The sequence below is a fragment of the Trichoderma breve genome, chromosome 5, assembly GCF_028502605.1.
Source record: "Trichoderma breve strain T069 chromosome 5, whole genome shotgun sequence".
NCBI classification, from domain to species: Eukaryota; Fungi; Ascomycota; class Sordariomycetes; order Hypocreales; family Hypocreaceae; genus Trichoderma; species Trichoderma breve.
Window position 1 is genome coordinate 2,435,410 of NC_079236.1, and position 25,172 is coordinate 2,460,581.

The following is a 25,172-nucleotide window of genomic DNA, read 5'->3' on the forward strand; positions in this document are numbered from 1 at the left end:
GTGGAGAATGGCTGCAAGACAGACCGCTCTGTCAGTGTGGGCTTGTGTCCATTGTGGACTGCCAACTGGAGAAGACGGATCGAAACAAGAAAGAAAAGCGAGACTGAAGGTTGTTAAAGACGGGCACGGGCTAATACAGATAAAGCACATGCATACAATACAGCGGACAGACAGGCTGCTGAGACACAGCTGAGCTGAGTTGGCTTACAACGGCTACTCTATCCGTAAACTTCAACAGCTGCATGTCACGACGCGATGCCGGGGTAACTCACCGCCCGCAAATCCAGACCAAACAATAAGCATCAGCCTCGATCGGTACCTGGCCAATTGACGCTGTTTTTAACCTTCAGGGCGGCTAACGACAGCGGATTGCGTGTGTTCCTGCGGCTCGACCGGGTTTCTCGTGTTCGCCGTGCAGCCAGATCGCCTGTTGCCGGGCCAACGCGCCACGCAAGCAATTTGTTTGGCTCGCCTTGCACAGCTGCAGCTGGTCCCACAGTGAGCATAGCATACCAGGACCAGCGACGCATGTCCCCATTCCCGCCTTTTAATCTTTATGCAGCTCAGCTCGGTTCAGTTTCTCAACTGCATCCAACTTCTTCACGACCTCTTTGCCGGGTGTCGTGTTTTTCTTTCTTTCTAACAAGAACGAACAGGTCGCGTACAGCTTCAACCAAGATACAGCCAATCCGCATGGTCGTGTCTCGACACCGCTCCTTGTCGCCTTTGGCTTGAAGATTGGTAGTGCAAGCTGTGGCCCGCGTCTAGCAACATTCCAAAAGCTTAAGTCTAAAACACACGGAATTCCGCCGCATTACTCACAATGGACCGCCGTCCTCCCGGCTATAGTCTCCCGCCGTACGACGACGAGCTCGACTCGCCCACCGGCCATGGAGCCGCCGCCGTCAGATTGTTGACATCTGTGGAAGAGTCCCCAGACAGAAGCAGACCGTACGTAACACCAGCGTCGCCAATGGCAACACCAACATTCCTAAATATGTCCTCTCCGTCCTCATCGACGTCGTCTTTGCAACCCAAGGACGCTTCGAAACACCAAGGATCCAACCCCGAGACGTCTACCATGGCTATCGACGAGTGTCCTGGAGCCGCCTCAAGCTTGGAGTCCAAGCAAGAGGCGGAAATGCAAGCAGCAACCAAGGCGGATGCTCCTCTTCCTCCTCTTCCTCTTTCTTCTCCTTCTGTTCACAATCCCTTCTCCCATCTTGACGTTGCTGTCCCTCCTCCCCTCTACATCAAACAGGTTCGCAAGAACAACAATGCAAAGTTGCACAGTCCAAGAAGTTTAGCGCTCAATGACTCCCCAAATCTTGCCGAGGCTCTGCCAAGTATCCCGGAGGGACCAAGTGAACGCTCCCGGCGAAGAAGAGGGAGTCTATCAGCATCGGACCAACCACCAGTTCAACCAGTTCAACCAGTTCAACCACCCCCCCAACCAGCCGCTGTCGACGTTGTCGCAGCGGAACCCGTTGTCAAAAAGATTAAGCCCACTGTTAGATGGAAGATCAAAAACTCACACGATAGGCCTATTAGTATGCGATCGCCCCGGCCTCAATATACTCCCAGCGTCGCATCCACCCACACTCGGACTGGGTCAATTCTGGACGATGCTCCTAGGATTCCACCGCCAGATGCGTCTTACATGTCCTATGACACCAGGGACCCTTCTCACAGGCCGTGGTCACCAGCGTCCAGACTGACGGATTACTCTCGCCCTCCCGCGTCTCATGCTTCGTATGAACCGTCAGACATCAATGGCAGTCCCAGGCCAGGAACTCCGTCCTCTAGATATGGCGGCAGTCCGCGCCGGCCTCTCCCACCAGCTCCTCGCTTTGGCAACGCATCGCGCCAATCACAATTTACCGACGATGTGACCGTCTCCATCCCCTTGGACCATCGCGAGGATGACGATGACATCTTTGGCCCCGAGTCAGACCTGAGCGAATCTCGCCGTTACGACAACTACGAGCACGAGCAGTATGATCACTATGACGAGGATGAGAGGCACTATGGTGATGACCGCGACTCATACCACTCGGGTCAGGAGACATTGAGCGAGGAGCAGGAGTACTATGATAAGTACGAGCACTATGGACCTGCGCCTGATGGAGCGCAAGAGAGGCGTGGTGTCCGCGCTCCGCAAATGGCTAAAAAGGAAGTCCCGCTCATCAACGGTGAGCTGGTCTTGGAGTGCAAGATTCCAACCATTCTCTACAGCTTTCTCCCGCGCCGAGACGAGGTCGAGTTCACTCACATGAGATACACTGCTGTGACGTGTGATCCCGATGACTTTGTCGACAGAGGCTACAAACTACGACAGAGTATTGGCCGGACGACTCGAGAGACGGAGCTGTTCATTTGCATCACCATGTACAACGAAGACGAGATTCTCTTTACCAGAACAATGTACGCCGTCATGAAGAACATTTCTCATTTCTGCTCTCGATCTCGATCTCGTACCTGGGGTGAAAACGGCTGGCAAAAAGTCGTCGTTTGCATCATCTCTGATGGTCGTGAAAAAATCCACCCACGCACACTCGACGCCTTGGCTGCCATGGGAGTCTACCAGCATGGCATCGCCAAAAACTTTGTCAACAACAGAGCCGTACAAGCACACGTCTATGAGTACACGACACAAGTCTCGCTCGACTCGGACCTCAAATTCAAGGGTGCTGAAAAGGGCATTGTTCCGTGCCAAATCATCTTCTGCCTCAAAGAGAAGAACTCGCGAAAGCTCAACTCGCACCGTTGGTTCTTCAATGCATTTGGCAAGGCCTTGAACCCCAACGTTTGCATTCTGCTGGATGTAGGAACTCGTCCCGGTGGTACTTCGCTGTATCATCTCTGGAAGGCCTTTGACTTTGATTCCAACGTTGCCGGAGCATGCGGTGAAATCAAGGCCATGAAGGGCAAATACGGATCATACTTGTTGAATCCTCTGGTTGCATCGCAAAACTTTGAGTACAAGATGTCCAATATCCTGGACAAGCCCCTCGAATCTGTGTTTGGTTACATCACCGTGTTGCCCGGTGCCCTCAGTGCCTACCGTTACCATGCGCTACAAAACGACGAGACTGGCCATGGGCCGTTGAGTCAGTATTTCAAGGGTGAAACGCTCCACGGTCAGCATGCGGATGTGTTCACAGCCAACATGTATCTGGCCGAAGATCGTATCCTTTGTTGGGAGCTCGTAGCTAAGCGAGGCGAGAGATGGGTGTTGAAATATGTCAAGGGCTGTCATGGAGAAACAGATGTCCCTGGTAAGTTATTTCTTGTGCTTCATCGCCCGTCCTGATTCTTCAAACTAAACGTAAAATTTCACAGACTCTGTTCCCGAGTTCATCTCCCAACGAAGAAGATGGCTGAACGGTGCCTTCTTTGCCGCCGTCTACTCCCTTGTCCAAATGCGACAAATTCTGCAGACTGACCATACTCTTGCTCGCAAAGTCCTCTTGTACATTGAGTTTGTCTACCAATTTGTCCAGCTGCTCTTCACCTACTTCTCGCTCGCAAACTTCTACCTGGCTTTCTACTTCGTCGCTGGTGGTCTAGCGGATAAACGAGTCGATCCGTTTGGACACGGCATTGGAAACATCATATTCATTATCCTGAGATACACGTGTATCTTGCTTATCGCTATCCAATTCATCTTGTCTCTTGGAAATCGTCCACAAGGTGCGAGAAGACTCTATATGGGCAGTATGATTATCTACAGCATCATCATGGTTTACACGACTTTTGCCATCTTCTACATTGTCGTAAGGCAATTCACGGACAGTGACGGTGGTGTCTCGATCTCACTCGGTAACAACGTGTTTACGAATCTAATCGTCTCGTTGGCCTCGACGGTTGGTCTGTATTTTGCCATGTCGTTCTTATACCTCGATCCCTGGCACATGTTTACCTCGGCCGGCCAATATTTCCTTTTGCTGCCGAGCTATATCTGCACCCTACAAGTTTACGCCTTCTGCAACACCCACGACGTCACTTGGGGTACCAAGGGTGACAATGTGATGAAGACGGATCTTGGTGGTGCTGTCGGTAAGGGTGAAACTGTCGAGCTTGAAATGCCCAGCGAGCAGCTTGATATTGATAGCGGGTACGACGAGGCTCTGCGTAATCTTCGTGACCGCATCGAGGTTCCGGAGAAGCCCCCGAGCGAGTCCCAGTTGCAGGAAGATTACTACAAGAGCGTGCGAACTTACATGGTTGTCTCGTGGATGGTGCTCAACGCCATCCTCGCCATGGCCGTGTCCGAAGTGTACAGCGACAAGGGCATTGGCGACAACTTCTACCTTCGTTTCCTGCTTTGGAGCGTGGCGGGCTTGGCGTTGTTTCGTGCTATAGGATCAACCACGTTTGCCGTCATCAACCTCATCCACCTGATTGTTGAGGGCAGAATCCGCATGACGCTCAAGCTGCCGAGCTGGGCTGGCGGTATGGGCGAGAAGCTGAGCGAAACGATGAGCAGCGTGGGAAGCAGCATCACTAATACCCTTAGAACTTGATGCAGCTACTCCTTTTTTCTTTGTTTTTCCTAGACGTGTATGGATTTCCTTGCTTTGTTCTCCACGACTAATAGGTTTATATTACCTCCTCTGTGATAGAGAGGCGGGTAGGGAGGTTGTCTGTTCTGCCTTTCTTCCTTCATACTTATAAGAGTGGTTACGGTCGACGTATACAAGCTGGGGGGAGGTATGATGATGATGATGGTCTGGTCTGGTCTGTCTTTCAGGGGTGAAAGGGAGGTTCTTGGGATTGATGAGTTGCCTCTCTTTTGTCATGTGTTGAAGAGAGGCACAAACGTTTGTTCATGTCGATAACTCTGTATGATGTATGTCTTGTCTATAATGAGGTTTTGATGGCTACTTATTTTTCATGATGATTGATTGCGGCATCACGGTACGCCTGAATGAAGCTAAGTAGGTACTTTTGCTTTCCAGCTGCAATGGAAGAAATAGATTGTGAGTGCCTGAACTGGCGAAAGTAACGGGTCTCTTCCTAAGAGTAGGGAGGGTATTGCACTCTGTGTCTCCGCCCATGGTGGCAGTACTGTAAAGCACCGTGAGAGTCGTAGTTATCTTAGATTGGCTAGACTATCTGTTAGTTCCATAACGAAGGTAGATGTTGTTATGCTGTCGTATAAGTACCTGTGATAATACCAAAGACTGGAGATATATAGCTATAGTAGCAGATACTAGAAAAATATAGTAATAGTAGCAAACATTTGATTTTAATGTCAATAGTAGCAGAGAGTTATGGTTGGTGATTACTTTTGATGCTATTGATACTCAAGTCAGTAAATATAGCTCCTACTCATAGAAGTTTGTAGGCAGTAACTACCTCTAATAATCGTGGTAAGAAAGCGTGAGATGACTTCCTTCTAGGAAGATCTTACATACATTCTCGCCCCTTCTATCATGATGTCCCTTACTTTTCTTCCTTTCCACATCACTTTTCAGAATCTTTGCCTGCGTCTACTTCACCTTTTCACATGTGAAATGGCTACTCTTCTCCTCGCAAAATCCGACGTACATCATTAGGGTAGGAGATACCATTCAGCAAATGCAGATATCGTTTGTCTCTCAGCCTCTTTGACAGATATAGATCAGAGAAGCTGACCAGATCTAGGATGGAAAACCAACGCCGCAGATTCAAGATGAACGACCAATGACACAGGTCTCACAACACCTACATGACCCATTCTACGTCACGATCAGATGCCTATTTTCGCTGCTTCTCCACACAAAGAGTGGCCATATCCCAGGATACCCCAAGTCACTGTTGAGCCTGTAGGTCACGGACAGTAAATACAAAATTCTCCTACATTTGGCAAGTATTTGACCAATTCTTATGACTAGTTTCTTCGCCGTTTGAGACCCTCACCACTTTTGAAGTGCCTACGACCGGCAAGAGGCATGGCGAGGTTGTTGACTATTTCTTAACCCATGTGAGTTTTTAAGCTATAATTTGTTATCTTATAATTATATTGACTATATTATAGAGCTCCATTTGTTTATTACGGAATTGTATGCAATGGAGGCATACCTACCATAACAGTGGCTATCCATTACTTCGCCAATTTAAAATAAGCTTTTTGCTTTATTTTAATGCGGTTACGAATAGCCCCTTCACGCTCAGGATCGGAAAAAATTTATCGCAATGGGTAAGAAAGAACTTACCCTCGATAACCCATATAAAGGAAAACAATGTCGGAAGTGCAGACAGTTTGATCATATCGCCAAATTGTGTCTTTATAAACGGGTTCGGCGTCTCAATAAGCTCTCTCTCCCCCCTCCCCCCCACCTCGCTCTCTCTCTCTCTCTCTCTCTCTCTCTCTCTCTCTCTTTTGTTCATTTTTTGAGAGGAAAAGCCGTTCCACGGCGAGATTACGATCAGCGACCACCAAGGCAAATGATTGGACGTTTGTTCAGGAGCAACATTAAGCTATTATTTTCATGGTGACGAGAGTGGGACTTGGCTGGCTGACCTCAACTACAGCCATCTCTTTTTACACTTGAAGGTTCAAGAGAAGGAGGATACATCATGCTCGGCTAGCTGCGAGTATGGCAGCCTTAAATACACGCAATGTCGTGATGATTCTTTTACTTCTTCTCTTCTTCTCTATCTGCAACATCGTTATAGCGCCCCTATATGGAGTAAGTTGTTTCATGGACGAATGGATATCGTCGAATTTTATACTCACAATCTTCATGAGTAAAATCAGCGGTATTTTTATCTCCTTATAATGTACTCGGTTGATACATTGAAGCAAAGGCGTTTGGGAGGCAAATTGGCATACCGGCGCATGTAATATATACACATATATATGATACACCCCTGAGGTCCCTTATCTTTATATGTAATACACACTAGACTTGGCCAAGTTCTGCGGACTGGCGATTCAAGAAGAAAGCTTGTGAAATAACAGACACCAACATTCCAGGAAACGGGTATTATGGGACTGGCTTAATACAAGAGAGACGCCACAGCGACTGTAAAAATTGATTAAGGATGTTGTTCATCAAGAAGATTTCATGGCTGCAGAATAGAAATACTAGACATTATATTCCTAAGTCCTGCCAAATGAAACGATTATTTGTGGGCTTGTTGAGTCTTCAAAATTTTAATGTTATTTACTTTATTTATGCTCAGTCTTTATTTTATACACAACGATGAATGAGATGCTTCCAGTTGATATTCCAATGCCATAGTGATTTACCCAAAAGATCATTCATCTTTTTAATTTCTTGATCCCATCCAACTCTTTCCTTGCGTCTTCTTCTCTACTCCTCATCTGGCTCTTCTTCTTCCGCAACCTGTCATCAGTTAGCATCATGTAACACAAACTCGAAGCCATATTTATAAGTACTCACATGGTCGTGGAAGTTTTGTCCATCGGTAGTCTCGTTGATGAGACCAACACGAATGCAGAAATCACCAAACTTCTCTCCCTCCTGTCTCTCGAGTGCGTAACGCTTGAGCAGGGCCCTCATGATTGTCAGGATCTCATCCTCCTTGATGCTTGCACGGTACAGCTTGTTCAGACGCTGGCCGTGGTAGCCACCGCCAAGGTACATGTTATAAGCGCCATAAGCCTTGCCAACAAAGGCGACTTCAGCCAGCCAGGGACGAGCACAGCCGTTGGGGCAACCAGTCATACGCATGACAATGGAATCTTGACGAAGACCGTTCTCTTCGAGGCAGGCTTCGAGCTTGGTGATGAGCACGGGCAGGTAACGCTCCGACTCAGCCATTGCGAGACCGCAAGTGGGGAAGGCGACACAGGCCGATGAGCTGAGGCGAAGGGCAGAGAACTGGAGGTTGTCGAGCTTGTACTTCTTCATGAGATCCTTCATGGCAGGGACATCTTCATCGGCAACGCCACTGAGGACGAGGTGCTGGTTGCCGGTCAAGCGGAACTCGCCCTTGTGAATCTTAGCAATCTCGCGCAGACCAGTCTTCATCCGGAAGTCAGGAGTGTCCTCAATACGACCGTTTTCGATGAAAAATGTGAAATGGTTGACGCCAAACTCGTCCTTCTGCCAGCCAAAGGTGTCGACGTTGCTCTTGAACTCGAAAGCCTTGGGTGCCTCGAACTTTTGACCCCACAGATCCTCAACCTTGCCCTTGAAAACCTCGACGCCCATGTCGTCGATGGTGTACTTGAGACGGGCGTGCTTTCGGTTCTTACGGTCACCGTGGTCACGCTGAACAAGCATAACCTTCTCGCAGGCGAGGTGGATCTGCTCCTTGGGGACATAGCCAAACATGCGGCCAGTTTGGGGATAAGTCTTCTTGTTGTTGTGAGTAGCACCCATACCACCACCAGCAAGTAGGTTGAAACCCTCCAAAGTGCCATCCTTGTTTACGATGGCGATCAAACCAATGTCGTGAGCATAGACATCAGTGTCGTTGTGAGGAGGGATAGCAACTGTGATCTTGAACTTTCGAGGCAGATAAGTAGGGCCATACAACGGCTCAAAGTCTTGGACGGCATCACCGGCAACCTGGACCTTCTTTTCGTTCTCATCAGCGATCCAGATTTCATGGTATGCACTCGTAGAAGGCAGCAAATGGTTGCTGATCTTGGCAGCATAAGACTGAACTTCTTCGTGAAGCTTGGACTTTGAAGGCAAAGAGCTGCACATGACGTTACGGTTTACGTCACCGCAAGCAGCGATCGTGGTCATGAGAGCGCGGTTAATGGCCTGCATGGTGGATCGTAGCTTGCCCTTGATGACACCGTGGAACTGGAAGGTTTGGCGAGTAGTAAGCTTCATCGTCTCGTTACCAAGCTTGCTGCTGATGTCGTCCATCTGGATCCACTGCGCGGCCGTCGCAACACCACCGGGCAATCTGCAGCGAACCATGAAGCCATAGGCAGGCTCCAGGCCCTGAGCCTTTCTCTCATCACGGACATCACGGTCGTCCTGGAGATAGGTGCCGTGGAACTTGGTCAGCTGAGAGTTGGCGGCTGAGATGGCTCCGGTGGATGTATCCCTCAGCTCCTCTGCAATGGTGCCACGGAGGAAGTTTGACTCAAGCTTAATGTCTTCGTTGGTAACTGGCGGCGGCTCATCGGGGAGACCGTCGACCTTGTCCACACCGAGCGCCTGCCACAACTTGGGCTCCCACTCCTGGTAGCCGGTCTGGAAGCCATCCGGATCTTGGTCATCTCCTAAGCCGATGTCAACAAATCGCTTGCCGCCCAGGTTGCCCAGAACTCTGTCAAGATCCTTGGCTGGCTTGTTATAGTAGATCTTGTCCTCCTTTCGCGGCCAGTAGTGGCTGTCACCCAAGCCAAAGACGGAGTAGTTGACGCCAGCCAGGTCGAGGTCTGTGTTGTCCTTTACAGCATCCCAGAAAGCCAATCCGTTTTGAGGGAATTCTCCCTGTCCGGCGGTGGAGGTGATGAAGACAATGTTTTCCTCACTTGGCAAATCCTCAACGGGGTAGTCTTCCATAGCCATTGCTGCTGTCTTCAAACCACGAGCTCTACCCCGGTTTGCCAATCGCTTGGCGAGGGTGCTGCCGTTGCCGTTGTCAGAAGCAAACAAGATGGTCAGAGGAGCGCCCAGAAGGCCTTCGAGGAGCTGGTTGTAAGCATCCTTTGCCTTCCTCTTCTGTGCAGCCCGGACCTCAGTTCCAAAGTCCTGACCAAGGTTGGCAGCGAAGTTAGGCTCCTTCTTCATGATTTGAGTCAGTTGGTTGTCTCGAGCCAGGAAAGCCTTCAGCTCTTGCTTGAGGAGCTCCGAATCCAGGGAAAAGGCGGGCTCGCCCTTGGCCTCGTTATCAGGGTTCCATCTGTAGAGAGGCCAGTATCCAGCATCCACAGCCTTCTTGGTCTCTTGCAGAACGGTGAGAGGAGAGTCGGTCTCGCCAAAGTAGGGCAAGTAGGCCAGGACAACTGATGGGCCGTTGAACTTGTCTGCCTCGAGCAGTGCTTGCAAAACTTGAGTGTATGAGCTGTAGACAGCGGTGGAAGCCACATAGACATTACCAAAGTTCATCGCGTACAGGCCGATATCCTTCTTCCTTCTGTTGGCGTCGGCCACGGCCTTTTCGGAGTAGGGAGTTGAGTCAATAATCAGCATGTTCACATTTTCACCAGACGCAAGAACATGGTGAACACCAGAGTTGCCGAGATCGTAAGCCCAAGCATCAGAGCCCATCAGCCAGAGAGACTCCTTCCGGAAAAGGTTACGGTTCGTGAGAAGCTTCTGGGCTGCTGGTGAGCCATCTTCTTCCAACTTGGCAATAACGTCATCAGAGATCACATCGGACTTTGCTTGGTCATCAGAGTTGACAGCCCATCGCGCCAGCCAACTCTTCAGAGCCTCAGTAGCAGCCCCAGTGCTGCTTGCTGCTTGCTTGACCTCGGCCACAAACCTGGTTCGCAATTCTTTGCGGGCCAATAGAGAGCCGAAGCCGAATTCGGGGCTGGCGGCTACAGTGGCAGAAATACCGGCATTCTGAGATTCTAGGGCATTGGCAATGTAGGTTCTGCTGCCGAAGAGCTGGTCGAGAATTTTGGAATAAGCAACCTCGAGTTTCGGGGCCTCAACGCCAGCTGCAACTGGCTCACTCGGTCCCTCCTTGACACCAACTTCCAGGTTCTGGATGGGCTGCGCAGCCGTGAGATTTTGAACGATGCCACGCAGAGCTTGATCGGTAGCCTCAGGGGCAATGTATCCCAGTTGGTGGCCAACAATAGTCTCAACACCACCAGGGCCGCTCTTGATAGACGACAAAACATCAATCAGCAAGGGACCCCATTTGGTTGTCTTTCGGTGAATCTGCTCCAGGACGGCGATCCTCTTAATCGACTTGGGGATGCTTGCCACGAGCTTGGAGCCAATCCAGGGTCGGTACAGGCGAGGTGTAAGAATACCAATCTTGGCGTAAACGTCATCAGCTTTAGCAGTGTCGATGGCTTGAGCAAAGGAACCGGTGTCGGAGCCGAAGATGAAGAGGCAGTTCTCCGCATTGGCCGGTCCAGTGTATTCGAAGGCATTGTACTGTCGCCCAAGAGCCGTGTTCAGCTGTGCCCAGATGCGAGTGGCACAGACATAGACATCTTCGGATGTCACCTGGGGAGCAGCAATCTCAACAGTAGTGGCAACTGATGAGGATCCAGTGGGGGTGCTGGAGCTGCTCGCCTGGCTGGTCTTGGCGGACAATTCAGATACTGCTTTCGAAACGAGACTGGCGGTCGATTGCTGAAGGGTCGATGCTTTGTCGACGGTACCAGAAGACTCGGCCTCCTGGTGGTCTGAGGAAATGGCAACATGTCCGTCATCGGCGTACAGTCCAGAGGCCTTGATGGTGCCAGCTTGGAGTCTCCTGACAGTATCGATGTCAAGGACAGCTCGCACTACTGTGAAATCTTCTAGGCCGATGGGCTCATCACGAGCCGAAGTGTCTGGAGAGAAGAAGTGGATGACAGCCTTGCTAGTGCGCAGAGCTAGGGCATGAGCAGTGATGGCCATGTCCTGTGCCTCCTGAAGAGATTCAGACTGTAGGAAGGTCCAGCCTGAGTTTCTGATGGAAGTGATGACAGAGAAGTCGGCAAAGCCGCGGGGCTGGAGGGAGACATGAAGGACAACAGGGTAGTTGGCGAGCTTGTAAAGATGAGAGATGGAAGGGAGTAAGATAGAAGAAGTCGTCGTGACAGAGACGAGCTTGCCTGACCGAGCAGGAGCAAAGACAGACAGCAACGGGTCATTGTTATGACGAATATGTTGTATCTAGAAATCGGGTTGTGGTTAGTGAGCTCCTATTGCTTTTTGACTTTTTTTCGGACTGTCGGCGGACCAGGATCGGGTCGTCGTCATTGTAGTGGGTTGAATATGTAAGTGGGTAAAAGAGCGAAAAAGACAAAAACAACAAGCATGGGCAGTCAGACACTCACCTCAGGAATGGTATCTTCAGTAGCTGCAACAATTCCACGGTCCTTGCGGCTAGCAAACTTCTTCAAGTGAGAGGAAAACTCAGAGTCGGCAGCCAATGAAGGCTGGACAGAAATGACGACATCGCTAGAGAGGTAGGCGATTCTCGCAGCTACACAGACGAAAAAGCAACAGAGAAACAACAGGTTAGCCCAGTTTCGATGAGATAGAGGTGTTTACAGTGGAATTCAAGAAGAAGGGAAGTGGTAGAGAGAGAAGATATTCCCATCATCCATAGCAGACACAAACTTACCAGCCTCTTCAGGCGTGCGGATGTGAACCGAGGTCGCCATGCCCGTTTTCGTCGTCGGCCTCTAGGATCAATCCAACACTTTTCGAGATTATGATCCCTAAAAGATGGAAAGAAGAGGCAAGTGACGATGGAGAATGAGGAAAGAAAAGGGAGTGAGGGAGAAGTAAAAAATTGAAACAGCCCTTAGGAAGAGGCCTAGTGAACGACGATGCGAGAGGAATGGTGAGTTATAAGATGACTAGTCCACCAATTCAACAAGCCATGTCACCCTCAGCCGATGCCGTTACCGTCTGTTTCTCGTTTTCCCTCTATCAATTCGCAGCTGTCCTCCCCTAAGCTTTTCTTTTCCTTGAGCCACAACCATGTCTCGAGGCTCCACTGACTGCCTCAGCCAAATTTCCATTCCCCGCAGAAGCCCGAGTTTTGGAGGATTGCGTGATCGCTTAGCGCTTGGAGGTCTGCACAGTCTTGCGTGGGCGCCACCCGCCAAAGGGCAGCCATAGGGCAGCCATAGGACGGCGGCGATGGCGAAATCGCTCTCTGACAAATCCCTGCCGTCAGATTCGTTGCGGTGCGACGTGGGAATGTTGAGGCGTGGGAAGGGCGGATAATTGCTGGGTTTTGGAGATGGAGTTTTACGTTGCAAAGGTGCACTGAGCACTAAGGCATCAGGGTTGCTTAGATTAGTTAGATAAGCCAGAACAAGGTAGAGGCAGAAGACACGATAAGTTGTACTGACATTGACTGACACAGGCTACCTACAATTGCTCACATACAAAACCGTAACCTCCGTATCAAACCCGTAAATAGTGCCAAACATACAAAATCTTGATCCTCACAGGCAAAAGCACAATCGTTGCTTGCTCGCTGACGCCATCAACACTAAACCCAGTTCAGTACCTAATGGACCGCCGCTCTCGCCGCAATCATGCCGCATTGCCTCTATTCCAACAGCTTGTTCGACCATCCATCACTCATCTATTCGTTATTAGACTACACCGGACCCTGGATTAGCCCTTCTGGCACCGTCCTTGCACCACCTTGGACCCATCAAAGCTCCCTCCGACTTCCGTCTCTCCCCCAAAGGCACCGACGAGCCGAGCCCACACTCACGTCCTCATTCGCTCATTCGTTCGTCTGCCAGACTCCAACGCCCGGTAACGGCTGGCAGCCAATCGTTAGTACCTCCGAATGCCGAGAGATTTGCATGGCCCGGCCCTCGGCGTCTTCTCTGCCTGCCCAAGGCCCCCAAATAAGCATACCGAATAGTGCTATTAATTATTGTATTAAATAAGGCCACGCTCGTGACTACCCAAAACAGTGAAAACCCAACCGTGCCGAGATTTTTTCTCTCGATGATGAATCGCGGGGTTCCGATCGCGTCATTTCGTACCCCAGTCTTTCCATTCACATCATGTCTTTCCATCCCTATTGTTTCATCCCCTTCCCTCAACCTCAGTAACTGAAAGACTCTCTATCTACGGAGTAACCCTCTCATACTTCGCCAGCCAGAGTTGCTACCGTGCTGGGTTTCCGGCTGCTACCACCCTCAACCCATTCTCTCGCCTCAGAGTAATCCATCCAGTAGTTGCGTCCGAAAGACACCATCAGTCGACCGAGCTGACCCTTTCGTCCTTCACCGTCAGGCAGGTCCGCAGCAAAGGGACCCACGTGATCATCGACACCAGGTCCTTCAAGGATCATCAGTTGCATATACTTCTGCAGCACCTGGCGTGCATAGTTCATGACGACCAGGCTGAAGTAGACTCTGATCAGGGTCAAGCCAGTGATCAAGAGCATGCTGGCGGCTGTCTCTTGAGGTACAACATCGCCATGCACGGCAGTTTCGCGACGGAGACCCTCCATGCCCTCAGCAACCATATCAGGCAGACTGGATCCGTTTGATGAAGCAGTGGCGAAGTACCAGTCCATTCCAAAAGCCACTGTAGAGGCGCCGTTGATGATGGCATCGATGACATACAGCCACGCCAGGGCCAGGCATTCGAACGGGCTCTGCTTTCGGATATGCGGGATCAGGTAGACGAGGAGGCCGAGAACGCCAATACAGTAGACGTAAGTCGTAAGCTGGAAGAGGGAGAGCTGGAATCCGGTAAGGATCGCAAGAAGACCGTAAACGCCCGTAACCTTGTTGAAGACCAGTGCCAAGGAAATCAACTCAGTGCCAGTCTGCAGGCTAATGAGGCCGAAGAGGGTCTAATCGCGACTGTCAGTACCATGATTTCATCTTCTTCATCGCTTGAACCATCTCCCGACGGACATCTCCTATCAAAAAGAGGGAGAGGGAGAGAGAGGATTCCACGTGTGACCTACCTTCGGCCGAGGTATCCGCAGATACAGCCTCGTAAATTTGGACATTATGAACAGACCTCCCGTCGCGATTGTCGTCTATACTGATAAAAAAGAAATCAAACAAGTCTATCGCAAGAATAGACAAGAAACAAACTGAAGACGCCGAGAGATAGAGGATAACGGGAGAAGCGTAGAGATCTTGGAAGTTTCGGCGACGGCGGAGATGATTGCGACAAGGAGAGCCTTCCAAGCGCGCTTAGCTGGATCTGTGCACAAGGGTCCCACAATGGCAGTCATCCAGCCAGTCAGATCAGGGCCAAGCTGACACAATCACATGATATATCACATGAGCCAGCTTCAGCTCGGGAAGCCCGTAGCGAACCAAAGCGAGGCCTCTTGGGCAGGGCAATTTTTTGTCGCTGGGCGCAGATCCACCATCACGTCACCGGGCGAACGTCCGAAGTAACCTGTATGTAGCTTTGTACCTTTCAGCCGTGATGACCTTGCCCAGGCTTTGTTTGACAGTATCTCGTCTATCCAATGGCATGAGCAGTTACACGCACATCATCATCACACTCTGTTGCATTTAATCGGTCCACTAAATCTGCTGTTCCTCTGCAGACTGCCAATTCGTATTGTTGTTTAGCCAGTCATTCTTCCTCTGTGCGGTATATACATACCTTAGCTAAAGCTATTATTACACCGGGCGGTTCCGGATGAGGAGCTCTATTTTGCGAGAAGCCAACAACCTCTGGATTCTCAATAGACCTGCAACACGAGTACCAGCCTCAACTTTAATTTCAACAGCCTATCTGAACAAAGCCTTCTATTCAGTTAAACGTGCCCCGTTAGCACGCACTAACACCCAGCTCTTGTACTCCGCAGAAACCCTACCCTGCAACCGCCGCATCTCAAACGTGGGCCGTATATCATCACCACCTTCACATCCACCAATTCGAACCATGGCTAGCAGTGCACCCAATGCCGCGGCTCTGATCGAGTCCGCAAAGAAGGCTGCCGCCTTTCAAGCTGTCGAGGACCACCTCTCTCCCACTGACAAGTTCGTCGGGATTGGATCTGGCAGCACTGTCGTCTATGTGGTGGAAGCTATTGCGGCCAAGGGGCCAAGCTTTTCCGCCAACATGACCTTCATTCCCACAGGCAGCCAGTCAAAGGGTCTGATTAGAGCAGCTGGATTGAGACTGTGCAACCTGGACGAGCGCCCTGTTGTGGACGGCGTGTCGGTTGCCTTGGACGTTGCCTTTGATGGTGCAGATGAGGTTGATGAGGATCTTAACCTCATCAAAGGAGGAGGTGCATGTCTCTTTCAAGAGAAGCTTGTCGCCGTAGCGGCTAAGAAGTTCATTGCAGTTGCGGGTGCGTCAATATCTTACTATCTACCATAGTTTGTCCCTTGTCGACTAACATCTTGTATAGATTCTCGCAAGCAATCACCCCGGTTATGCACCAAGTGGAAGACTATTCCTATCGAGGTCCTCCCCCTTGCAGCTCCGGATGTCTTGAACCGTCTCAAAGCCATGGGCTCCCCCAACCCTGTTGTCCGTTCCGGCCTACCCAGCAAAGCTGGTGAGTGCGTGACTGACAATGGCATGTGGATCATCGACGCTCCTTTCCCGCCGCTGCTACTTCCCAAGGACCTGACAGCGGAGGTCGACGGTAACGGTAAGAACGGAGCCTGGGAAATCGGAAAGCTGGCAGAAGAGCTGGTCAAGCTTCCTGGAATTGTGGAAATTGGCCTCTTCCACGGATTTAATGGAGTTCAGGCTGTTGGTCTGGGCAAGCAATTCCAAGCACAGAAGCCGGTTGCAGCTTACTTTGGCACACCGAGCGGCGAGGTCCAGGTACAGAATGCAGCATAAGGGTACAATAAAAATGTTAAAATCTAAAATCACCAGCGAAAGTCTCTTGATATTTGTGTGTTCGAACGTAGTACTCGGATTTCATCAAGGCAGAGTTACGTAATCAGAAAAGTTGGTGCCTCACCCGCTCGGCAAGGCATCCACATCCAAAATTGCCGGCCGCAGAGAACCTCAACCTCGAAAAGCGATCTCTACGAAAGCCGGTCTCTCACCACCTTCGACGCCATCCAATCCTCCACGGCCGCCATGCTGTCGCGACAAGTCTTCCGCTCCCTCAGGGCCGCTGCCCCTCAGCGTGCCGCCGCTCTCAGCATTGCTCCGGTCCGGACCTTTGCTGCCGCCGCCGCCAGCGAGCCCAAGGCTCCCATTGCCGTCTTCGGTCTCGATGGCACCTACGCCACTGCTCTGGTACGACATCCCCCGATGGAAATATAATATTTCTCGATGCTCCAGATGTCAAAAGCTGCCAATTGCGTACTTTTCCCGAGCGCTGCGGCTCCGGGCGCTGAGGAGTTGGCATCATCACAAAACGATGGCTAATACTTGCGTCAATTTTTAGTACACCGCGGCCTCCAAGACTTCCACCCTCGATGCCACCGCCAAAGAGCTCGCCAAGCTGGGCGGCATCCTCGACAAGGACGCCAAGCTGGCCGGAATCCTGTCCGCCCCTACCCTGACCCCCGCCGACAAGTCTGCGATTGTTGCCGAGCTCGTCAAGCAGGCCGGTGCCAGCGGCGCCACCCTCAAGAACTTCCTCGACACCCTCGCCGAGAACAACCGACTGGGCCTCCTGAAGGGCGTCACTGAGAAGTTTGGCCAGATCATCGCTGCTGCTCGTGGCGAGGTTGAGATGACCGTTACCAGCGCTCAGGTGCGTCTACCTTGGATTTTGAAATATCCTTGAATCAAACCTCGACATTTGAACGACATGCCAATGTCGGAATGGCATACTCTAGAAGATCGAATGTAATTCTAATGCGAGTATTCATAGGCTCTTGACCCCAAGACTCTGTCTCGTCTGGAGACTGCCGTTGCCAAGTCCTCCTACGTCGGTCAGGGCAAGAAGCTCAAGGTCACCAACGCTGTACGTTGATACCCTTCCATGTATGGAGGGGGCCATTGGCTCCCTCTCCTTCTCTATTGAAAACGCCAACTCACACATGAATGTTATAGGTCAACCCCGAGATTGTTGGTGGACTCATTGTCGAGGTCGGCGACCGAACCATCGACCTCAGCGTCTCCGCCCGCATCGCCAAGATGAACAAGCTCCTCACTGACAACCTGTAATTTATTCATGTATAAAAAATATTAAAACAAGAATCCCCTTTGTTGAACTTTTCCTTTGCTTCAACTAAAGGGTTAAAAAAGCTCAATTTTTCTTAACCAACGAAGCCCCCCACCAAAACATGTATAGAGGTTTTTTTGAGCTTGGGACAAGAAGTGATGCGGAGGTATTTTTTTAAAGGGTGGTTTGCATGCGTCCATATTTTATCTGGGAGGAGGGGGCGCAATAGCTGCCAGCCAGGGGGAAGAAGAGATGCTGTTGATTGGTGGCAACGGCATGTGCAAATAGAAGGCAAGTTTTTTCTAGAAAATGAAGAAATGGCTTTTCTGTATACAAACTCATGTGATACCATCTGTCTTTGTAAGAAGAAATGCTTAGAATCAACTCATATGGCGCATCTTTTCAACTGCTCATATAAATTCCAAGTAAAACATAACTAACAGAATCATATACCAAGGCATAACCCAATTTGTATCCTCCAAAATCTTATACCAAACATACCCTTCTTGCCTTGTACTGTAGTTCTAAATACAATATAGATCAAGCTACACCAATTTTTTGTTTTTCCAAAATCCAAATACCCTCCTCAGTATGACACCAGCAGAGAGCCACTACTCAGCTCGACTCTCCAACTCATCTCCTTCGTACCCATTTTCTTCTCCTTGCGTGTACCTATGGAGCTGATCAGAAATGTAGCGGTGCATATGGCTGTCCGCTTCTTCCTTCTCCTTGGCCCTCTCCGGATCGTCGTGGTGAACCGAGTTGGCGACAGACCGCGCATCATCGTCAGTTCCGTTGACAGAAAAGTCAAAGTCGCTTCTGGCACCGATGGAGCGGGCCGTTGATGAACGTCTGATATGACGCCTGCCACCACCGGGGTGAGGAACGCCCTTGCCCACCTGTCTCTGGAAGATATCATCAAAGTAGTGGGCCATGGTGGCGGATGGTGTTCGAGGAGTCTGAGGCAGACGGCAGTTGATACTTTGTTTGATTCAAGTTAGTTAAACATTCAAAACAAGAAAATATGTCACTCCACTTACCCTGTGTCATGGATCAACCGAGCAATTAGACCAGTCCATCCGGTCTGATGACTGGCACCGAGGCCTCTTCCACTGTCGCCATCGAAGAACTCATAGAACCAGAGGTAGTCCTTCCAGTGCTCGTCATAGTCGAGGCGATCATCGCCAGCGTTGATGCTGCGCCTGCCATAGTCATCTCGAGCAAAGAGATGCTGTAATCGGTGCTGGATCTCCTCCGAGACCTTGCCCAGATGCATGTAAATGCCGCTACCAGTTGGGCATTCGACCTTGAAGTCAGGTCCATAGAAGAGGTAGAATCGCTGGAGTGACTCAATCAACAAAAAGTTGACGCAAAGCCAAATTGGTCCTCTCCAGTTGCTGTTGCCGCCAAAAAGACCAGTATCGGAGTCTCCTGGAACATAGCCAACCGTGAACTCTTGGCCCTTTACTTCCATGGAAAAGGGGTTCTCTTTGTGGAATTTAGACAGCGAGCGAATACCATGGTCACTGAAGAATTCATCCTCATCTAGCATCCTCTTCAGGATCTTCTCCAAACGTTCCTTGCTGACGATTGACAATAGGATACGGTCACCCTTTCCTCTCTTTCTGATGCTGGCCATGTTCCTCTCTGCCAAGTCGCAACGGTTTGCAATAAACCACTCGACTCTTTTCTTGAACGAGGGCAACTTGTTAATAAGCTCGGGCTCAAGAGTTGCAGTGGCATAAAGAGGAATGAGGCCGACCAAGGACCTCACAGGTAGCTGCTGAAGCCATGGGCCACCCCAAGAAATGGCATCGTAGTAAAAGCCATCCTCTTCGTTCCAGAGAGACTGTTCGTCTTTCTGGCCTGTGCGGAAGGTCATGGCATCGCTGATGAAGATAAAGTGCTCAAAGAACTTTGAGGCAATGTCCTCGTAGATTCGGCGATGCTTGGCAAGCTCAAGCGCGATGTTGAGCATGGACAGGCAGTAAAACGCCATCCATCCAGTGCTGTCAGCCTGTTCAAGGACACCTCCCGTGGGCAGTGGCTCAGAACGGTTGAACAAACCGATATTATCGAGTCCCAAGAAACCACCCTCAAAGATGTTCTTGCCATCGGCATCTTTGCGGTTTACCCACCAGGTGAAGTTGAGCAGAAGCTTTTGGAAAACTCGCTCAAGGAAATCAAGGTCCTGGCGTCCGTATAGCTTTCTTTCAATCTTGAAGGTTCTGAAAGTCGCCCAGGCATGGACGGGAGGATTGACATCACCAAAGTTCCATTCGTATCTGTTGGAAGTGTTAGCATCATGGATAATTGACATGCGTGATTGCTCATATTTCGGAGACAACGGCAGAAAGGGTCGCTTACGCAGGCAGTTGGCCATTTGGATGGCAGTACCACTCCCTAGTAAAGAGATCGAGCTGCTTCTTCGCGAAATCGGGGTCAATCATTGCCAAGGGGATGCAGTGGAAGGCGCTGTCCCAGGCAGCAAAGAATGGATATTCCCAAGAGTCGGGCATAGACAGGATATCGTCACAGTGCATATGCTTCCATTGTGAGTTTCGGACGCCCATACGATCTGTAGGTGGGGGAAGAGTGCCGGGATCTCCCCTTGCCCACTGGTCCCAGACAAAGTAATAATGCTGCTTTGTCCACATCATGCCTGAGAAGGCTTGTCTCTGGATATTGCGCAAGTCATCAGAGAGCGGGAGAGGGCTGATCCTGTAGTAGAACTCATCCGCTTCCTCTCTACGCTTTTCAATGATGTCATCAAATTCTTCTTCGTCGAGGTACGACTCATCTCGCTTTGTGAATCGGAAACGGACAACTGCCATTGATTGTTAGCACCAAATAAATGCAATATACGGATGATTCACATACCGGCGCATTCACCAGGGTTGACACCGCCATCCTCGTTGAAGTTGTACCAAGCAGCGCATTTGGTGCCTGTTTGGGCAGGGTTGATAGCTTCCTTTTCTCCACCGACAATGTACCTGTGGAAGGCATCCTTGACATAGGGCTGTTCGTTCGCCTGTTCGTAGAGGAGCTCGGTATTGGTGTCGTTTTCAGTAAACATCAGCTGAGGCATAACATCTGTTCCCGAACTGCCAACTCCAGGAGATGGAGAGAGAAGGAAGTACCGCTCTCCAAGCTTCCAGTGCTTTGATTTGGCCGAGTCTTCGGTGTGGGCCGAAATCGATGGCTTCTTGTCTTCCGGCTCTCTGCCCCAGGCCCAGGTGTTTCGGAACCATACTTGAGGTACGATGTGGAGCGGGGCTGGATCAGGACCTCTGTTCCAGGCGGTGACACGAAAGAGGAGCTCATCTGGATCGTCAGTCTCCTTGGCCGTTTCAATGAAGATGTCCCAGTATCTATCATCGTCAAATACTCCAGTATCGAGAAGCTGGTATTCTTTGTCGTTTCTAGTTCTCCGAGCATTCTCCTTGATGAGATCATCATAGGGGAACGGCTTTTGGGGGTATTTGTAAAGAAATTTCATGTAAGAGTGCTGGTATTATGTCAGTATCGAGAGGAGATGGGGGTTCGAGTGGTGAGTTGAGACCTACAGTCTAGTTTAATAAGTCAGCATTATTCATCGGCACAGAAGATAGTATTTGGCTTACAGGAGTGTTATCGACATGAAAGTGGGCTTCCTTGACACTCTCGCCGTGGTTTCCTTGAGGGTTGGAAAGTCCAAAGAGACGCTCCTTTAAAAAGGGACTGGTATATGAATTAGGACCATGTTCTGCCTTGAAAATCAGAGAATCGAAACGGCATACTCTTCCTCGTTCCAAAAGGAAAAGGCAATATTTTGATATCCATGTGTATCCGAGACACCAGCAATGCCATCTTCGCCCCATCTGAAAGCTCGGGATCGTGCGTGGTCGTGCGTGAAGTCTAAGGAAGAGGAGGATTAGAGCTGGCCCCAAAGGTACAAAGAATGCATATAGGGACAACATACAGCTCCACGCGTCTCCATCGGCACTGTAATCCTCTCGTACTATTACAAGAGGTTAGCATTGCAATCTCGTTGCGGTTTGGTTTCCCCAGTAGAGCAGAGGCTACCTGTTGCCCACTGCCTCTCAGCGACATAGGGCCCCCATTTCTTCCAGTACTTGGTCTTCTCTCTGTCCTCTTTCAAACGCCTCTCTTCCTCGGTGAGGTACTCGTGGCCATCGTGGACAACCATTGTGCAGGAGGAGTGAAAGAGACGACCCTTCTGGCAAGCTTAGCAGAAGCCGCGGTGATCCGGATCGCGATGCTGGATATGCCGGGGGGAAGACCGGAGGACGGACTCGATGCAGGAGAGGAGAAGCAGCACTGAGGGATTGCGTGATGGGAAAGGAGAGAAAGAAAAGAGGAACTGGAGCTGGAGCTTGGAGCTTGTATAAAGCGTCTTCCTCAATGGCAGGGACAAGCAATAGCCTATCAGCAATGAGCTACTTTCTCCTGCTTGAAGAGCTTGGTTTTACGAGGCGCAAGTCCAACGTGGGGCTGGCGGGAGGATGGAGGGGCAGAAGCAACACAGACAAGCCCGTGGAGATTATAGTGGTTGCACCACCTTGTTTCTCACTGCAGCTGTTGGTGCCTAATGGCCGCGATGACGATTGAAGGTTCCGTTTTACCGCTAGGTTAGTGACCTTGATAGCAGGTATAAACCATGGAACGGCGCTGTCGTTTACCGGGTTTACGTGGGCGTGATTGCACCTTGACTTCACCTTTGCACGATATAAACGGAGTGTTCCCCCGTGGCGCCATGTCAGCTAAAACCCACGTTGCCACGGTTTTTTGACACCCAACGGTCTCACGTCTCGCTGTCAACATGACGTCGTTCTCCAGCGGATAACAGCGCACAGGGGCCAATGGCGGAGCTTGTGCCAATTGATAGCAGGCTTTTCTCGCAGCAGCTCTGCATAACTATGGATTTTTGCCCAACAATCTGCTTGCTTTGCATAAGGGCCCCTAGCCGACGCCCATTGGAGTTTGTATGAGCACAAAAGTCGCCGTGAGGAGAAGCAGGAATTGAATTGGACCGCGATATGAAGGAGTGACGTCAGGACTTCTACGGCGACGGTTACTGGTTACAGATTGGAGTCGAGTCAGCAACCGAATCCAACGACGAGCGGATATCAACTCTAGAAAACTGATAGCCTGTGGGCAAAAGGCACTAGACTAGCAGTATTGGAGCAGCTAAAAATCAGCACGACAGAGGAGACTAATGTAAAAAACTAGTCATCGAGGTAGTGGCACTAAGATAAAGCCAGGGCGCCGTTGGAAATCCTGGAATGTTTGGAACGTGGCGGCAATATAGGACCAGGTCAAATAAACATGTTCATGGTAAAACTCCTACTGGTGAGATCATCAGGCACCGCCGTCAGCCACCGAGGCTGAAGGCCAGGGGTTGTCGTTATTGCTCCCGTCATCATAGGGCTCTGTTGGGTCTGTATCCATGCATGTCGATGGCAAAAGTCTATACCGGTGATAGGTGCTGGGTAAGTAATTGACAGAACGTCAAACTTTATTAACAACGTGCTACAAAACGTGGCTATTATCATAAAAAGTATTTATGAGCTCAAGCATCGGTGTAAACATGAGACATCCATCCAGAATCATCAAATCAGCTCAACCCTCGTAATCATTTCATGTGCTTCCATTTCCCAACCAAGCAAGGGGGGTAGCGCTGTCTCGCCTCGGATTTGCTATCGATATGCCCCTGTCCCAGATCTCCGAAGCCCGCCAAAAGCCTGCGCTAGAGCGACGAGGCGCTGAACAACAAATGTGGCCAGTTGAGCTTCCGCCTAGCTTCGCCACAGCATTTTCGCGGCCCTTTGATCAAATCAAATCTTTGTCCACCCCGGTGATTTTGCCTCCAAGTCCTCTGGCCTGCGCCTATTGTTGATTCTAGCCTTCATCATGTTCCACTGAAGCTCTCGTTTTCTTTACCCTTGAATTCTCTCCATCTTTTGCATCAGCCTTTTCTTTCTTTTCCTTGTGTTTTCTCTTTTTAAAGCCGTCTAATTAAAGAGGAAAACTAGAGCACCTATTTCGCCCCCCCCTTCGGCCTAATCTTCCCACAGCGCCGTCTTTCCTTTACACGCCTTTCCTTTTCTCCTTCTCTTCTTTGTATCGACATGGCCGACACGGTTTCGGGTTTGAAGAGGCTAATACTCGAGTCACCACCGGGAGAATGGGCCATCAACCAGCTCCGTGAGCTGCTTATTGGCGCCCTCAAGCAGGGGCCAATCCCTCAGCATGTTGCCTTTGAGATGGACGGCAACAGACGTTATGCCAGAAGCCGCCGCATGGAGACTGTCGAAGGACATCACCGTGGCTTTGAGGCCTTGGCCAGGGTTCGTTGCTCTGCTACCTAAGTTATCTCTTGTGGCTAACACAAGCTGCGTCTAGATCATGGAAATCTGCTACAAGTGCGGTGTCAAGGTCGTGACTGTCTACGCGTTTAGCATCGAGAACTTCAACCGGCCAAAGTATGAGGTCGAAGGGTTGATGCAGCTTGCAAAAGTCAAGCTAGAGCAGCTAACAACCTATGGCGATATTCTTGACCGCTATGGAGCTTGCGTCCGCATCCTGGGCCAGCGTGAGTTGATCCGCGAAGACGTTCTAGAGGTAATGGACAGGGCTGTAGCAAGGACCAAGCACAACAACAAGTACGTATCGAGATCTTGTGCCCTATTGGGCTGAAGACAAGCTAACGGCCTAGTTTAGAGCCGTCCTGAACATCTGCTTCCCCTACACCTCGAGGGCAGAGATGACAACTGCCATCCGATCAACCGTGCAAGAGTTTCTATCTCCGACGCCTCCCAAGAACACCCCCTTCTCTCCATCGCGCATCAGGCAGAAGATATTGTCTAGCCAATTCGACGGACGTGAGCCACTGCCCACAATCCCAGACGAGCCATTCGACGATGGCGAATACGACGATAACGATTCATCCTCTACTACCCTGCCCCCGGACTCTCCCGAGCCTCGGTTGCTCACTAGGTCTGGATCATACGGCTCTCCGGCGCTGCCCAACCCCGACAGCATCACAGTGGACACCATTGAACGACACATATACACTGCTGATGACCCTCCTCTGGACATTTTTGTCAGAACGAGCGGTGTTGAGCGGCTCAGCGACTTCATGCTATGGCAGTGCCACCAAGACACGCACATCTTCTTCCGCAAGTGTCTATGGCCAGATTTCGACCTTAAGGACTTCATTTGGGTGCTCTTGGAGTGGCAATGGAGACAGAAGCAGTCGGACAGGGAGAACCCCTCGGCCAAGGCGAGGACGGCTAAGGCGCGAAGCATGATGGAGTGATTATGGCGACGATACCCCATTTCGTTCTATAGAGAGGCATGGCATATTACATCATATCGTATTATTAGTACTCAGCGCTTTTGTTCTCTTTTGGTTATGGTAGAAGGCCCTTTCGATTCTCGCCATGCAATTTGTTGCGTTAGACTGGAATCTC

At 50.4% G+C, this 25,172-nt stretch overlaps 6 protein-coding genes across 6 annotated transcripts; 3 read left to right on the plus strand and 3 right to left on the minus strand.

Annotated features, from left to right (window-relative positions):
* Window positions 1-823: 823 nt before the first annotated feature.
* On the plus strand, window positions 824-4,526 carry T069G_08404 (chitin synthase domain-containing protein; the record flags this gene model as incomplete). Its single annotated transcript, XM_056175614.1, has 3 exons — window positions 824-1,761; window positions 1,807-3,278; window positions 3,343-4,526. 3 exons carry the CDS (start codon window positions 824-826, stop codon window positions 4,524-4,526), a joined length of 3,594 nt encoding a protein of 1,197 aa, XP_056026563.1.
* A 2,778-nt stretch (window positions 4,527-7,304) lies between these two features.
* Window positions 7,305-12,262, minus strand: T069G_08405 (nitrite and sulphite reductase 4Fe-4S domain-containing protein; the record flags this gene model as incomplete). The annotated part of the gene is made up of 4 exons (XM_056175615.1): window positions 7,305-7,337; window positions 7,395-11,768; window positions 11,933-12,081; window positions 12,223-12,262. The coding sequence occupies 4 exons, from the start codon at window positions 12,260-12,262 to the stop codon at window positions 7,305-7,307; spliced, it is 4,596 nt and encodes a 1,531-aa protein (XP_056026564.1).
* A 1,454-nt stretch (window positions 12,263-13,716) lies between these two features.
* T069G_08406 (inositolphosphorylceramide synthase subunit kei1 domain-containing protein) lies at window positions 13,717-14,598 on the minus strand (the record flags this gene model as incomplete). Its single annotated transcript, XM_056175616.1, has 2 exons — window positions 13,717-14,436; window positions 14,554-14,598. 2 exons carry the CDS (start codon window positions 14,596-14,598, stop codon window positions 13,717-13,719), a joined length of 765 nt encoding a protein of 254 aa, XP_056026565.1.
* Window positions 14,599-15,494: 896 nt separating this feature from the next.
* T069G_08407 (ribose 5-phosphate isomerase A (phosphoriboisomerase a) domain-containing protein) lies at window positions 15,495-17,699 on the plus strand (the record flags this gene model as incomplete). Its single annotated transcript, XM_056175617.1, has 6 exons — window positions 15,495-15,909; window positions 15,970-16,394; window positions 16,578-16,820; window positions 16,972-17,283; window positions 17,404-17,496; window positions 17,586-17,699. The coding sequence occupies 6 exons, from the start codon at window positions 15,495-15,497 to the stop codon at window positions 17,697-17,699; spliced, it is 1,602 nt and encodes a 533-aa protein (XP_056026566.1).
* A 609-nt stretch (window positions 17,700-18,308) lies between these two features.
* T069G_08408 (uncharacterized protein) lies at window positions 18,309-21,886 on the minus strand (the record flags this gene model as incomplete). The annotated part of the gene is made up of 8 exons (XM_056175618.1): window positions 18,309-18,678; window positions 18,738-19,982; window positions 20,065-20,524; window positions 20,578-21,205; window positions 21,321-21,417; window positions 21,477-21,594; window positions 21,659-21,697; window positions 21,763-21,886. The coding sequence occupies 8 exons, from the start codon at window positions 21,884-21,886 to the stop codon at window positions 18,309-18,311; spliced, it is 3,081 nt and encodes a 1,026-aa protein (XP_056026567.1).
* A 1,942-nt stretch (window positions 21,887-23,828) lies between these two features.
* T069G_08409 (putative undecaprenyl diphosphate synthase domain-containing protein) lies at window positions 23,829-25,018 on the plus strand (the record flags this gene model as incomplete). The annotated part of the gene is made up of 3 exons (XM_056175619.1): window positions 23,829-24,047; window positions 24,103-24,362; window positions 24,421-25,018. The coding sequence occupies 3 exons, from the start codon at window positions 23,829-23,831 to the stop codon at window positions 25,016-25,018; spliced, it is 1,077 nt and encodes a 358-aa protein (XP_056026568.1).
* Between the last annotated feature and the right edge of the window lie 154 nt (window positions 25,019-25,172).